The sequence below is a fragment of the Gadus morhua genome, chromosome 3 (genome assembly GCF_902167405.1).
Source record: "Gadus morhua chromosome 3, gadMor3.0, whole genome shotgun sequence".
In the NCBI taxonomy this organism is placed as follows: Eukaryota; Metazoa; Chordata; class Actinopteri; order Gadiformes; family Gadidae; genus Gadus; species Gadus morhua.
This window is the reverse complement of record NC_044050.1, coordinates 18,236,597-18,252,600: the sequence shown is the minus strand read 5'-3', so window position 1 is coordinate 18,252,600 and position 16,004 is coordinate 18,236,597. Positions and strand designations below refer to the sequence as shown.

General features: G+C 49.3%; 1 protein-coding gene across 4 annotated transcripts in view; it reads left to right on the top strand.

The window, feature by feature from the left end:
• Positions 1-14,955, top strand: part of fbxw7 (F-box and WD repeat domain containing 7) — an 86,132-nt gene extending 71,177 nt beyond the window's left edge. For all 4 annotated transcript variants that reach the window (XM_030350489.1, XM_030350492.1, XM_030350490.1 and 1 more), the window contains 5 exons: positions 181-294; positions 6,115-6,296; positions 7,607-7,832; positions 9,852-10,062; positions 12,082-14,955. In XM_030350489.1, the coding sequence (XP_030206349.1) occupies positions 181-294; positions 6,115-6,296; positions 7,607-7,832; positions 9,852-10,062; positions 12,082-12,350 (1,002 nt within the window). In that variant the 3' untranslated portion in view covers positions 12,351-14,955. The remainder of the gene's footprint in view (positions 1-180; positions 295-6,114; positions 6,297-7,606; positions 7,833-9,851; positions 10,063-12,081) is intronic.
• Positions 14,956-16,004: the final 1,049 nt, after the last annotated feature.

Here is a 16,004-nt window from a genome sequence, read left to right as displayed (position 1 = left end):
TCTACACAGCTGTGTGTGTCATGCATGAAAGTGTACACCGCCCGCATACAGCACCACCTGCCTCCCGTGTCCTCAGCCGTGTGGACGTTGAGTCGGTTAACCTCCCATTAATAACCGTCTTCTGTCTCCCCCCCCGCCCCCGACCTCCCCCTCATTCCTCTCCCCTCTCCCCACCCCAAGGTGCTGAAGGGTCACGACGACCACGTCATCACATGCCTCCAGTTCTGCGGCAACCGTATCGTCAGCGGCTCTGACGACAACACGCTCAAGGTCTGGTCGGCTGTCACGGGGAAGGTAAGGGTCCGCCCCCGCCGTCATCTCCCTCCCTCACTGCCGCCCCTCATCTTCCTCCCTCTTTCCGCTGGAGTCCGGTTGGCTGGGGGTTTCATTGGGATTGTTTTTCAAGGCTTTCCTGTCTACCTTTTTTCCCTTTCTAATAGGCCCGTTAAACAGCATGGGGGATTCAATTGTTCAGGAGCTCAAGATGTTGTGCAACGTCATTGTACAGGGCACAACAGAGCGTCAGCAGTTGCCTTGTCTAGCGTTACGCATTTCCAAGCAATGCATTTTAAAATGGCCTCCCTCCGGCAGCCAACTTCTCATTCATGCTACACACCCCCTGTCCTGATGGTTATTGATTACTGGCATTAGCACATCCACCGAAACTTTTCCTTGCAGGACTCCATTTTGTCCTTTTTTTATTTAGCATTTAGCCATTTTGCAGTGAAATGACTTGCGGCATGGCAAGGAATCCCACACTCTGGGTCAGTATTTATACTTAAGCCGGTGCAGCAACAGAATCATTGTGCCTCGGCTGGTCTCAAATTCATTACAGCTCTTTCTGGACTGCATTTTTGCAGAACATTGGCCAAATGTGTGTCTCTTAAGGCACTGGCTCCTTCCTCTTTGTGTTTCCATGTGCAAAAAAGGAATTGTATCACATTGGAAATAATACCGTGGCTGGTATCGCATCTGGCATCCGCTTTGGCAGGAATAAAGAGGAGATAAAAGCCCTCTGAGAAAGCGGATGTCCAGCATGATAATTCTGGCTTGTTTAAGATTTGAACACGTTGGACCAGAGAGGGAAAGGGGGATAAACAGGCCCGTTTTGTTCCTGCGTAGGCTCTTCCTCATGAGCGAATAAAAGGTTTGTATCGGGGCCAAGCCGCAATTACACGGATATCAGCCACAGCGTTTGCTGATCTGTACAGATCTGGCCAAGGTCATCTGATTGCCACACGCCACTGATTGGCTCGCCCATCCGCAGCCGAGGCTAAGATCAGGGGTTTATGGACTTAAAGTGGCAGTGGCACCACCCCTCCAAGTGGGGAAACATCTGTGGTTGAGTCCTGTTGCCCCCGAAGGTTCCTTGGTATTGCCCTGCAGCCAGCCACGGATTACGCCGCCATGTTGGTTGGTTGTGTAGTTTGTCAATATCGAATAAGGCGCGTTCTTTTCATGTCTTCCCAAATTAAGCTCAACCAAAGCAACCAGGAGGAAAGCCGGTTGGAGGGAAGGAGAAATGCATGTGGGTCATGTTTGTTTATTAAGTTAAGGATGTTGAGGAGCGTAGAAGCGGAAAATTTCCTTGTGTATTTGTCTATATATATATTTATATAGATATATTCAATGCACATCCCTCTCCTTTCAATGGTTTGCTGTTGACAGAGAGAAATCCTCACCGGAGAGGAATGTCCAATTAAGCTCAGTGGACGATTTGATTTTAAGTGGCTGTCGATGCCAGTCCCAAACAGGAGGCAACACACACCGGCAATGCCGCCACCATGCTCACTCATCCCCCTCCTCTGCCGTCAATACTCGACGTCTGTTCTTAACCAAAGCATTTCAAGACCCGTGGGGTGATTATCAAAGCAAAGGCTTTCAACCTGTCCACATGTATCAGGGGTGGACACGGTAGTGCCTTATTTTCTGGTGACATTGAAGCCTTAGGTGGTGATATTTGTTTTTTAGGAAGACACTGATCCAGGTTTCCATGTGGCTCCAATACCAAGCAAAGACGAGAGGAGCTGCAACATTAACAGAAATCACAAATGCAAAACCTTGAGTGGCTTGGATGTCCGAAGGAAAACTCCAGAAATTGGTCTGCACAACGGCACAAACGTGTGCTGTATCTCAGTTCAAGAAACGATGATGAAAAACGATATTTGCGTTAGAATGATCCTAAACTGCTGTTCTTTTTGATGGATTTAAATTGGATGGGTATTGTGTATCACAGAATATCCAATGCTGGTATGACTCAGATTCTGCAGTGTAGAAAATTGGATGACTGCCTCACTGTTTTCCAGACCAAATCCTTCCTTAATAACCAATACCAGGACCAAACCTGTGAAGACCACGCGGCTGACATTTAAGGATGTTTGTGTGACCGTGGTCTTATTTTGTAGCCTGTGACGTAAACTCCCACCGGCCCTAATGACTCTTGGATGTCTTGCATTCTAACCATTGCTCAAAAGCATTTGTTTCGGAAGGAACCAAATATATTATTCAGTATAAATTAGAGCTGTCAGTTAAACGCGTTATTAACGGCGTTAACGCAAACCAAATTTAACGGCGTTAAATTTTTTATCGCGCGAATAACGCAAATATTTTATAAAAAAAAAAAAATATATATTTTTTTTTTTTCTTTGGCTCAAAACAAAGAAGCAGTAGCCTGACTGCTATGTTCAAATGACATTTGTTCAAAGCAGTCGTTTAATTGCACTATAGGCTCTTTTTTTGTATCGTCCTGTTTTGATCAGTGTAATGCCAATGTTGTTATCAATAGAAAATCATTTGCACAAGGCAAGCCGATGCACTTCACCATGTTGATAAGAGAATTAAAATGAGAAGAATTATGGGACAAAAAAATCAAGGGATATTTAGCATAGAAAAAGAATTTGCGATTAATCGTGATTAATTAGAGTTAACTATGACATTAATGCGATTAATCACGATTAAATATTTTAATCGCTTGACAGCTCTAGTATAAATATAGAACCAAAACAGAGTGAGGAAATGGTTAGTTGTTACTTGCCCTGTTTAGTTGCTGGGGCGGATCTTATGAGATCAGCCAACAAGGCATTCTTTTATAATATAGCAACTTGCGTATTTTGGTAAAGCCTGAAGCTAACATTGTTTCATTATTCAATCCAAAATTGGCAAACTAACCTTAAGCTTTTTATTAATTCAAATGTAGCATCTGATTATTAATCGCTTTTCATGAAAGTGCGGTAAACAGACAAAGTGGTGTTATCGTCCCACGTCCGATCCAAGGTTTTTGCTTTTTAATATTCTCCTAATATCTTATTATACAGCGATGCAGGGAATTACGCCCTACCTGGGAGGCAATCATGAAATGAATACATGAACCGATTCGGCACAAATGCCGGCCTCTCCTCTTTAAGAGCTTTGGGACGTAACGCGGACACACAAGTTCGATAAAAGAATTACATTCTTTGGGGAGGAAAAAAAACCTTGGATATAAAGGCCAATTACATAAGACATTAAGGCAGTCAGTCTGATGCATTGACTGAAGGTGCCATACGACCAAATGTTATTGCAGCCAATTAATCTTTTGAAATTGCAGGGCTTTTTTTTTTTTAAAGTTAAACCACAGGTAACGGTGGCTTGCAGTGGCCACAGCAGCTGTTGCCTTATGCAGACTCTGGTGCACAGATGTATACGTCCTGGATGCCTCTTTTTCTCTGCTCGTCCTCTACCTCTGAAGATGTTAAGCTCAAATCAGCCCTCCTTTTGCCTTTCTTTCTTTTCTCTATTCCCACACACGCACGCACGCACGCGCTGCTTCAAAGGCTGCCTGCTGTTTAGCAGAGCAGCCCATGTCCTTGGTGTTGTCAGTCAGCACCAGTCTCAGCTGTCGGGCTGATTTAAAATGGCAGCGCTGCTGTCTCCCGCCATCAGATCCAAGGGAGGGTGTGCTCTGCCAGATGTTCTCGCTGTGTGGATATTGGCACACCTTCAGACCCAATGAGGCAAGGGCTTTTCCCCTCGACGCCTGTTCTCACGGCTTCAAACGACGTTCAGAGATTTCCCGGCGTATAACCTTAGTTCTCCCCCCACTGAAACTGTTGGTGTCTCCGTAGGACTCTTGCTTTCCATGGTCATCCCGGTGCAGTCGTCACGGCACACAGTTTGACATGGGTCCTTCAGAAGGTTCCATGCACTCGTGGCCGCGGTGATGAACGATTTACCATTTTGACGGCACTAATACCAGCTGGGCATTTTAATAGACGGAAGGGGGTGGGCTTCCATGTTTCCTGCTGGGTGTCGGGCCAGCGGATTTACCCCCAGCCATTTCCTAGCGATCTATCACATGCCGAGCATACCTTTCATGAGATGCAGAGTCCCTCAAGCATGCCGGGGGGACGGTCGGGCGGCGGTCTGCATAACACAAGCCGTGGGAGTCCTGCAGTCTGGCTTCCTCAACCAAGCCATTATAGCCAAGGAGCCAACTTATAATCATCCCCTCCTATAATGGTGCAGTGTGACAAAAATAATGTAATGGCTAGCTATTACTGGCTTAAGCTTTTCATTTAGGCAGGTTCCTGCAGAGTCATCCCCCCCCCCCACCCAGCCCCCTAAGCTCCCTTCATATCTAGGGAGTCTCTTGAATTACCCTATTTTACGTATTTTTTTTAATCTTCATACCATATTGCAAAACGGCATGGTATGAAGGAACCTATACTGTGTATACTGCGTAGACATTGTCAAATGTGTGTGGGAAGGGGGGGGGGGTCAACGACAACGACCGAAACGTATCATGACATATACAGTTAAGGTTCAGGGAGGAATGCGTGTGTGCAAGCCAAGCCAACCGTCGCGGTTTCCCACACAGATAAACGTCCTCAGCCGCTCATCTGTGATATCCCTCCCCTCCCACACGCCGCGTGTGAGCAGGCTCTAATCACATGCGTGATTCCCCTTCCTGGAACATGAACCTCTGGCTTTGCCTTGCTAAAAAAATATGATGGCTCCCTAAAGACCTCGGTCGTCTACAATATTCCTTCCGTTTGCGGTCTGCTCCTATGCATGCGGTATAAGGGCTGACAAGTGATTGTGAATAAAACCCCTCGTTTGGTTATAACGCAAAGCTGCTTAAGCGTCAAACCACGTTGCCGGTTGTCATCTTCCTATTGCGGGTTCTTCCCTTGCGGGCTCAGCAGATGTCTTGATCCGTTCATTACCTTAACTAATTAGTATACAAAGACCTGGGCGGGCAGATGGACGGCAGGCAGGGCTCTTTAACGTCGCAGTGAGGCCGGCGGTAAGGTCACGTCACATCAGCCGGCTGACGGTAAATGACCTTAATGAGCGAGTCAGTGAATGGGTTCTCTCCATCCAAAGAGGGCCGGAGGGCGGGGAGGCGGAGACGATGCGTCTTCCTAATTTTGCTGCTGCTGCGGTAAAACACCTCTCCGCGCTCTGCATCGCCCCGGCCCCAGCCGCAGGGTGATCCGATAAACCACGGTCCGGACCAAACTTAACAGCCAATGAGAAGCCACGTGCCACCCCCTCAGACATGTTAATTGAAGATATTAGGGATAATTAGATTGGGAGTGTGAACGGGCCAAAGGGCGTAGCCGGGAATCCAATTGATCAGAAAAGATTGCTGTAACCGCTGTGATCAATAGCTCATCTGCTTTGCCTAATTAGGGGTAATGCATCCGTTGGGCTGGTAATGGCACTTCTCAGAGCCCTTTTGATATGAGAGCCCTCGCTTGCACTGGTACAACGATAATTAAACAATCATTTGATCGGCGGGGGAAAGGGCAGAGCAGATGGGGGGGGGGGGGGGGCAGTGGACCCACCAATAAGGGCGCAGCAAGCTATGTTCTTTTCCCAAATAAAACGTCCAATATTTATAGTTGTATATAATAAATGAACCAAATGGAAATGATGATCTGCAAACGAATCTGAATCCTGTAGCTGTTGTATTTCTACCAGACATTTTTGGTATTTACTCCAACTCTGATGGTGTTGTTTTTAAAAGCGTCCGCCGAATGCTATGCAAACGTCATGTTTGCATCCAATATTTCCCCAACGTCGTCTTGTTTATCGATGGTGTTTGTGTGTGTGTGTTCTCTCTCCCTCCAGTGTTTGCGGACCCTGGTGGGCCACACGGGCGGCGTGTGGTCGTCCCAGATGAGGGACAACATCATCATCAGCGGCTCCACCGACCGCACGCTCAAGGTGTGGGACGCGGAGACGGGAGAATGTATCCACACCCTCTACGGGCATACCTCAACAGTACGCTGCATGCACCTGCACGAGAAGAGGTATGGCCACCACACTCCCCCCAACCCCCCCGCAGTGTCACAGGGTTCGCTTCCCCCCGGGCTGTCAGTCAGAGTGACGGGAGAAACGCATGCCTCGCTCTCTGATTGGGGTTAGCGTACGCGTCTGCCCCGGCGCTATGCGTTGGCACTCGAGTGTTGGTTTAGCTTTTGTCGCCGGCGATGAAATAAATGAATTACCAAACAAGGCTACTGGGGGCACAACACTTCTAGCAGTCGACGCTATCCGCACAACATGTAGCCTGGCACACTCCACATTGTGTCCTCCAACCTTTCATCAGCGCGTTTATTTGTTGTTTTCAGAGTCGATGTGGAAAACATTGCGACAGGTTTCCATCAAAGGCTTTATTAACAAGCCCGCTCCCCGGTGAGGCTTTTCCACTACAGAATCCACCCAGCCCCCCCCCAGCCCTCCCTCCCTCCCTCCCACCTTATTACACCAAGGGAGCAGGCCTCTGAGGCAACGCGCATACAGGATAACATTACCCACCATGCACCAGCCGCCACGCAGCCCCTGACGGTGAGCTGCTGTCGCGGGGTAAGCCGCTCACTCCATTGACTCACTCTACAGCACTCCAGAGACTCCTCTGCCGCCTCGGGGCCCTCCGAGGTCTCTCCCTAGCGTTTGATTGCTCACAGAGCAGGAGAACATGGCTACTGACAGCGTTGTGTGTGTGTGTGTGTGTGTGTGTGTGTGTGTGTGTGTGTGTGTGTGTGTGTGTGTGTGTGTGTGTGTGTGTGTGTGTGTGTGTGTGTGTGTGTGTGTGTGTGTGTGTGTGTGTGTGTGTGTGTGTGGCGGGGGGGGGATGGTTGGGCTGCGAGGCACTTTGTTTCCGAAAAGGGCAACATGCCCCATTCTGTCACCGTCACACACACACACACACGCACTGTGTCGAGTGAGGTCTGCGGTATGTTTTTTGTGTCCTCGAGTATGGACATGAATAATGCAGCGATGGGCGGTTTGGCTGTGTGGAGGCAGGGACGTATATAATGTGAGCACCTGCCCTTTTTATTATCCGCTGCGGTCGGGCGTGGGGGAAGAGGAGGCCCCGGGAGTCAAAGGCAGATGTGTTGCTCAACACCGAGGAGCCTAAGGAACGCCGCTATACCAACATTTCACAATGATCTCCTGTAGCAGGGCAACGCCGTGACTCACTACTGAAAGACTGTGCATCCTGAGCAAAGCTCCGCACAAGCCTCAACTGGAGTAATCTAAGGCTCTTCTTCTTCTTTCCCTCCCTCCTTCCATCCCTCCCTCCCTCCCTCCCTCCCTCCCTCCCTCCCTCCCTCAGGGTGGTGAGCGGCTCCCGTGACGCCACGCTGCGCGTGTGGGACATCGAGACGGGCCAGTGTCTGCACGTGCTCATGGGCCACGTGGCGGCGGTGCGCTGCGTGCAGTACGACGGGCGCCGCGTGGTCAGCGGCGCCTACGACTTCATGGTCAAGGTGTGGGACCCGGAGACGGAGACCTGCCTGCACACGCTGCAGGGACACACCAACCGGGTGTACTCGCTGCAGGTGAGCCTCCCCCCCCCCCCCCCCCCCTGCTACTGGTCACTGCTGGGCGCTGGTCGTCCATTCCGGGAATGCCAAGAGAGTTGTGGTGGAATGACGCGTGTGTGTGTTCTCTTTTGGACCCTTTTATCCGTACATACATGGATGTGAAATTGTGTTGGTGCACACATTTGTTGGCTTGCGTGGGTAGGATTCTGAACCGGGGATTGTACCCCTAACCCCAGCAGTGGTGTCGCCATGCGTTGCCCGTTGAGCCGTCATGGTTGGCACAACACAATAGGTATACGCCGAAGCTAGTGAAAGGTGGTACCGGACTTTTATGGGAGCAATTCATAAAGTTTTATTTTAATCTGTATTACGTCTGAGACTTTTGAAAGGGTTAATAGTAAAACGATGAAATATTAGTTTTTTGTGTGACGTCTTCAGCGGTTAGCCCGTCCCGTCCCTTGTATAATTGAGTGCGGTGTAATTGCGAGAGGAGCAGCCATTTTGAACCGCTCGCCTCCACCCCCCCACCCCTGCTCCCTGCCATTAGGTCGGCCTCATCATTAGTTCAGCGGGTGCATGCGTCACATCAGTCAGCACCAGCCACCGGTGGAGAGGGAACGTAGTAAACACAATTATTTCCCAAACGATTTTGAGCATCGACGGGCCGGTGAAGTATTCCTCTCCTAAATCCTGCCGCGGCTTTCAGTGAGCCGGTGATGGATGAGGACACCCAGAGTCTTATCTCAAAGGGACTGGCCAATGTGGACTACACCGCAATGTTGTTCAAAACATGGTACAAATCCGCTGGGTGGTTATTGTAGTCCAGAATGTTCTGTCTTTTTTTTGCAGTGCAATACCGTGTTCCCGTGAAGAACGAACCCCCAAGGCCCCCCGCTATTCTTTTTCTTTTTTTACTCAAAAGATTGACTCTCTGTATCTTGGAGTGTTCCCTCCTAGAGCAGAGGAACTTTAGTTCATCCGACTGTGTTGGAGACGAGCCATTTTACGGGTCAATTCTTAACCCAGTGCCCTTTCTCTTCCATGCACTTTTTAAAGGTTTATTTAATTTATCATAATGCAATTCCCCTACCAAACTGCACACACACACACCTTCATGAGCGCACACACACACACACACATACAGTGTGAGTGTGCGATGACCCCTATGCCCTCGACGACGTGCCCTGATCCAGTCTGGGTGATGACTGTGCATTTTCCACCCGTCCCATCAACCTTGCACCGCCCACGGCGAAAGGTTGTGTACTGCAATAGGCTATGTACCGTCAGTGTGTTGTAAGACAGGCTCTGATAGGTTGTCTGTCATTGGGTAGTAAGTCAGGCTCTGATAGGTTGTCTGTCATTGGGTAGTAAGTCAGGCTCTGATAGGTTGTCTGTCATTGTGTTGTAAGACAGGCTGTGATAGCTTGTCGGTCATTGTGTTGTAAGACAGGCTCTGATAGGTTGTCTGTCATTGTGTTGTAAGACAGGCTGTGATAGTTGGTGTATTTATTATTCCGTTGTTACACTGTTTACCGTTTTATTTGTGGGTGTTGTTTGCCCAGCCAACCTTGAATTTCCTATTAATTCAATCTATAGCCTATGAATATAAATACAAATTATTTTGTGTATTGTGTCCAATGACTACATATATTGTCTCTGACCTACACTACTGAAGTCTCAGTGTTGCTTATTGTTAGATAATCAGATATCGATTTGTTTTTTTATCACAGTCACCATCAAACAGTAAACACATCCCCCAGTCCACAGTCCCCATGCTATTCTCTGCTGTGGGTGTGGTCGGTCAGTGGGTGGATGGCTACTTGTTACTCGTACTAGTGTGTGGAGTTTACGTGCACACTGTGGAAGTGTGACCACCACTGCCCGCTGTTCTATTAACATGATCAGTAAAACCTGACCCGTGTGTGTGTGTGTGTGTGTGTGTGTGTGTGTGTGTGTGTGTGTGTGTGTGTGTGTGTGTGTGTGTGTGTGTGTGTGTGTGTGTGTGTGTGTGTGTGTGTGTGTGTGTGTGTGTAGTTTGACAGCATCCACGTGGTGAGCGGCTCCCTGGACACGTCCATCCGCGTGTGGGACGTGGAGACGGGGAACTGCATCCACACGCTGACGGGCCACCAGTCGCTCACCAGCGGCATGGAGCTCAAGGACAACATCCTGGTGTCCGGCAACGCCGACTCCACCGTCAAGATCTGGGACATCAAGACGGGCCAGTGCCTGCAGACCCTGCAAGGTGAGCCCGTCCCAGAGAACCGGCCAGCCGACAGGACCCGGGCCGGGGCTGGGTAGGGGGGGGGGGGATGGCTTTGTGGCTGGGCTAGAAATGGTTTTTTGAAAAGGGCTTTGTTTTCTTGGAGGGCGACCAAGCGGTGGAACAGTGCTCGGGCCGTGGGGGAAGGCTCCAGAACCAGCGGGCCGTGCGTGAGGGGAATTACACATTGATCCGAAACGGCGGAGATGTTGTGTTTTTATTCTGGCCCACGCTTAAATGCTACGCTTGGCTGCACAGGAAGGGGAGTCTTCTAATACAGGCACTGAATTGCCTGGTGCGATTTTATTTTCTAAACGTTACAATTAGCGGGGATTCATCGTAGTTCACAGTACTGGAGAAATGCATTTTGGTTTACAGGCAGGGAATTTAGATTTATTTTTTATTTTTCCTTTTATATTCTTTCTTGAAGTTTCATCTCAAGAAAGAAAAGATTCGGAAGACAATATCTCTGAGATGAGCAGGCGGGATGTCTATGGAGAAGGAAAGATACAAAATGTAGCGCCTGAGATTCAGAACAGTCGCACCCCGCCCCTCTACCCACCCGGGCCTCGGTGCCCGCCTAATGGCCCCCCACATCTGCGCCCCGCTCCCTCCAAAGCCCCCGTTAGGAAGCCCTAGACCATTTATTCCGATTGTTCCATCCCAAACCGGGACGTGCAGCACAAAGGGAAGCCCCCGCGAGAGAGGCGAGGGGGGGGGGATGAAAGGGAAGGGGATGAGTGGTAGGGGGCATGGGGTTTGGAGGGTGAGGTGGGGGGGGTGGGGGGAGGAGATCAGGGGAGAGGAGGTGTCTCTTGTGAAGAGAGCGAGAGAGGGGTTGTGAAGGGTCGGGGCACAGCGAGAGAGAGAGCAGCTGATGGGGGAGGTTCTTTTTTCTTTTTAGTTTTTGTAGGTCACATAATTAGGTCAGCGGGCAATTTGTGTGCTGTTCATTAGTGTGTTTAGATAAAGACAATAGGCCGCCGAAACAGCCTCCGTCGCTCAGAGCGTGAGCCACCCACCCCCACCCGAGGGCTGGGGGTGGAGCCGGGGAAAAGGGGTTTTGTAAACCCTTCCAATTAACGCAAAGGGAGAAGAAACAAGGGAAACAAACAGCCTCGCTAACGAACAATCCCGCATTTGTATTGCAAAATGGCAGCCGTGTGCTTCTCCCTGGAAAAACACAATCAGGGGATTAAATGGAAAGATGTGGCTCTTCCATTGGTTGTGTTGCAGGCACTTTAGGTTTGCCGAAGCCTTAATTGATTTATATTCCGATATCATTTCCCCGCCTGTAGGGAAATCAGAGTAGCTGCACTCCCTTGGGTCTCATGAGGATGCAGCGGCTGGGGGACGCAGGGGGTGTTAAAGAGGGCGGTGGTTGTGTGGTTGTGGTTGTGTGTGTTTGAGTTTCGTCAAGCAGGCAAAACAACCGGCGGCACTCCCCAGTCTTAGGGTGTTGGGTTACCGACGGCAACAAATAAACACACCTGCAGTGTCAGCATGGCCGCGTCGCAGTAGTAGCTGCAGTATCGGTTGCTCCTCTCCCCTCCGCACCTGGCCACGCCCTCCCATCGCCCCTCTCTCACTCTCTCTCTCACTCTCTCTCTCACTCACTCTCTCAGACAAGGTGTTGACGACTCAGCGGTTTCCTCACCTGCATGTTGGAGCATCATTTTGCCTTTGGTAGCCAAAAGTAGAAAAAAATAGCGCTTGCATTTAGATCCATAAAGAAATAAGCTCAGGTTTAGGGTAAGGGCTAACCAAATCATGGTCATTGTTGTTGTCATTATTGTCATCGTTATTCTAGTTTATGTTACTATATTTCTTTATGGGCTTTAATTTCAGTGTATTTTATTGCTGGTAGTCATTTGTTGCCATTATTATTACGACCATCATTATTATTATTATTACCGTCCCTATTGTTCTCCTCATCATGACCCATCTTAATGCGACGATGGTCCTTCCCTGACCTTGCCTCCCTTTGCCTCTCTCCCCCAGGGCCCCACAAGCACCAGAGCGCCGTGACGTGCCTGCAGTTCAACAAGAACTTTGTGATCACCAGCTCGGACGACGGCACCGTCAAGCTGTGGGACCTGAAGACGGGCGAGTTCATCCGCAACCTGGTCACCCTGGAGAGCGGCGGCAGCGGCGGCGTGGTGTGGCGCATCCGGGCCTCCAACACCAAGCTGGTGTGTGCGGTGGGCAGCCGCAACGGCACCGAGGAGACCAAGCTGCTGGTCCTGGACTTTGACGTGGACATGAAGTGAGGCGGCGGCAGCAGCAGCAGAGGACGAAGAAGTGGGGAGGAAGAGACCCAGGGGGGCGGAGGAGGGCGTGTGGAGGATGGAAACGCACACACACAAACACACAATACAGAGCAGGGTGTATGGGGCGTGGGGGGGGGGGGGGGGGGGGGAGGGAGGACTGCGAGGCAGGGTGAAGTGGGGATGCTGGGAAGATTTGAAAAGCTCACCCCAAATCGACACTAGCCCGGCGCTCGCCTCGGCCAGTTCTCCCCCCCACCCCCCCACCCCCCCCAAGGCTGTCCACACTACTGTCCGGCAGTCCGGTTCCCTCCAGGAAGACCACCGGTTGGAACCGCCCTTCCTGTCCTCCTATTGGCCAACCTAACTGAGGAGGAGACCCACCCAGCTGCCATCCACTGACCGCCACTCATCTAAGCCGCCGCACTCGCCTGCATGAGATCAGAGAGGAGGGGGTCGACCCGGCACGGGAGGTGGCGGAGGAGCCCTGATTGGTCGACGCCCCCCTCCTCCTCCCCCCCACCCCCCCCCCCCCCCCCCCTGAGGAAGAGGAGGAGCATGACGAGGAAGAGTGACTCTTCTGAAGTCAACGGCTTCACTGAGACTTTCCTTCACATAAAGCTGACAGACAGGATGCTGAGATGTATAAAGATATATTATTTTCTATCCTTCCCTCTCCCCTCCACCCCACCCATGCTTGACAGACAGACACACACACACATACACACAGACAGACAGACAGACACAAGCACAGACATACAGTCATACACACTCAGACAGAAACACAGTCACACACAAGGTCACACAAGCAACAAATGGTACACAGGAGATTGAGAAAGGGGAACTATTCTAGGAGCAGATATGTTTGGTGGGGAAAGGTGGTGCACACACACTCTCTCTTGTTTCAAAAACTAGGTTAAGGAGAAGGGTTGGGGGGTTATACAGTTGGCCCCCGCCCACTAACTTGTCACTCCAATTCCGTTTGGGGGTTTTTCCGTTTTTATTTACGCACATTATTTTATTTTTTTCTCCCTTGTGTTTTTATTTTGTCACACAATATCACACCAAAACACAACTGTGAATCGCGTTTCAACGTTCAGTTCAGCATAAGAAAAAGGAAGCCTTTTCCTCAGTCTCACGGTTGCCCATGGCAACGCATGGCAGTATTAGAGCCTACTCCGCTGTTATTATAGTTTTTGACACAATGGGTTTTTTTCGGGGGGGGGGGGGGGGGGGGGGGTGCGCAAGTTTGGGAGCTCAGTCTCCTCATGAACACGTGCTGTCCAGGATTTTCAAAAAGGGTTCAGGCGTCTCCTCAGACGGCCTGCTGTGGTCAGAGGAAGTGAAGTCAGAGGAAGTGAGTTTTTTTCCGAATACCCCCACCCCCTTCTTGCCCCCCACCTCTCCCTGCTCCTCCCCCTTCCCAAGTACTGTGTTTCTTGTTTTGTTTTTGTTTTTTACCAGTGGCCAAACTGTATTTATGCTGCTAGATGGACGGAACAGAGGATTGAACTTTTACTTGCTGTGACGTTTTAGTCCCAGGCGAAATTCCAAGGTGAACTCATTTAGTTTGGACTTTTTAAAAAAGACATGGAGGACATGCAGAAAAATATTAAATAAAACGAGCAAATAGGAAAACAAAACGTGACGGATACCATCCCGGGTTGTTTGTGTTTTGTTTGTTGGTGGGTTTTTGTTGTTTTTTTTGCATTGTTTTCTTCGTTTGTTTATTTGCCACTGAAACTTGAGCCAAACGTGCCTCCACGAGGCTGGATGTCCAACAGACAGGAGAGCCGAGAGGTCGAGACGAGGTGTTGAGTAAGAGGGCTGCGTGTCTGTGTGCGTGCGTGTTTGTGTTTGTGGGTGCGTGTGTGTTTGTGTGTGCGTGTGTGTGTGTGTTAGAGTGTTTCTGGGCAAACCTAAACGCATTCCTTGGGTCGAGAGCTCTGACGGCCTGCTCTTGAGGGGAAATTACAAACGGCACTTGGCAGAAGAGATCAAATGAAAAAAAGGAAAAAGATCGTTTTTGTTTTTCTTTTACCGGTTCAAAAGTCCCGGTGAGTTCGCATCCCAAAAACAGCGGACGCCATCGCGAGCATATAGAGACAAAACGCCAGGAGTCTACGTGCTCACGGGGACGCGCCGGTTTATAGTGTCACATGCTTTTTTTGAGCGGCTCCAACGCAACAAGTGATCTCGCCGAGCAGTGACCGAGCGAACGGGAGGCGCTCGGGGAGTCAGAGCGAGCGGCCTCCATCCCACCCCCTCCCCCCCAGGAATCACAAGGCGAGCTGAACTGTGAAAGTGGTATAACACTGTATATTAAACAAAGGAAAAAAAGAAAACGAATCTTGCTCTGGATCTTCTACCTGGTTTTCTCCCTCTGTTTAATTTATGGTCCGGTTTGAGAAATCACATCTGCTTTGCAGGTGTTACGATGTTGTTCATTTTTTTTTGTTTTTTCTGGTTCATGTAAACTGCCTGGCAAAAAAAAGAACAGACAGTAAAAAAACCTTAAAGGGATTGTGTATTTGTTTGATTTACTTAGAATTTTTATTTTCTTATAACTTAAGTGCAATAAAACGTGGGTTTTTCTTTTTCATTGCAAGCTTTTCCCTCGTCAGTTTTTTCGTCCGTGTGTGTGCCAAACTCGAGTCTGTAGAAAAACACTTGGAATATACAGTTTTCACGTCCATGTTTTCAACGAAAATTACAGTTCCCTTTTATTCCGTCTTAAAATGCCCTTCGAAGAATTCTAAAAGTGTTTTCCTTAATACACGTAGTAAACATCAAAACATATTTACTCGCCACACAACATTATGCAGAACATTTTCTGGAAATCTTTATAGACACACAGGAAAAAAAACAACATTCAAAAGCAATTCTAGCATTGCTTTATCTTTGACAGTTCATCACACCTTTTCAAACGGCTTGTTCAGCTCAATACTCAGTGATTACGCTATATTTGTGGTGTGTAATTACGTGTGGCGTTTACAACCAGCATCAGCAGCATGCTGCCCACATGCACACCGTGGTCCAGGGGCGCGTGTATATATAGAAGACCGCTTCACGGTCTCCTCTTGCCCGTTGCTTAGCAATGGCTCCCTCTCTTCCTCAGTCAGAAGGTGCGCTCGCGCTACCATAGTAGAGCTATTGTGAGAGAACGGTGAAGGCGCTGCATCCTAACATGAATGGACACGTTGGGGGAATTTCCTCTTCGGTTGGCAAGGTTACCTCAGCATGCTTGTTTGTTCCCAGGCCATTGCTACACCGTGTAGCGCAAGCAGCTGTTCTGCGTTGTCGAGAGTGGTCCTATAGACACGAATGAAGAGCAAGGGTTACTCGTTGCTACACCGAGCTATAAATACTAATAGATTTTGTGTACCATATATTTTTTGAGTCAAAACATTGGCCGACATGGATGTCGGATCATTGGGAAAAATCATTGACATAATTCAAAATCAATTCATTATGTTATTTGGATCAAATGCTCTGAGGAAGTCTTCTCATGGAGAAGAGCTCATCGCAAACAGAAATACATTAATATTTCTCCATTCTCAGCCCCTTAATTAACTTCCTGAAGGTGAAGGTGATGAATCATCCTATTTTCCTCCCAGTTATTGGCCATTCATCTACCTTATATCTTTCCCGCCTCGT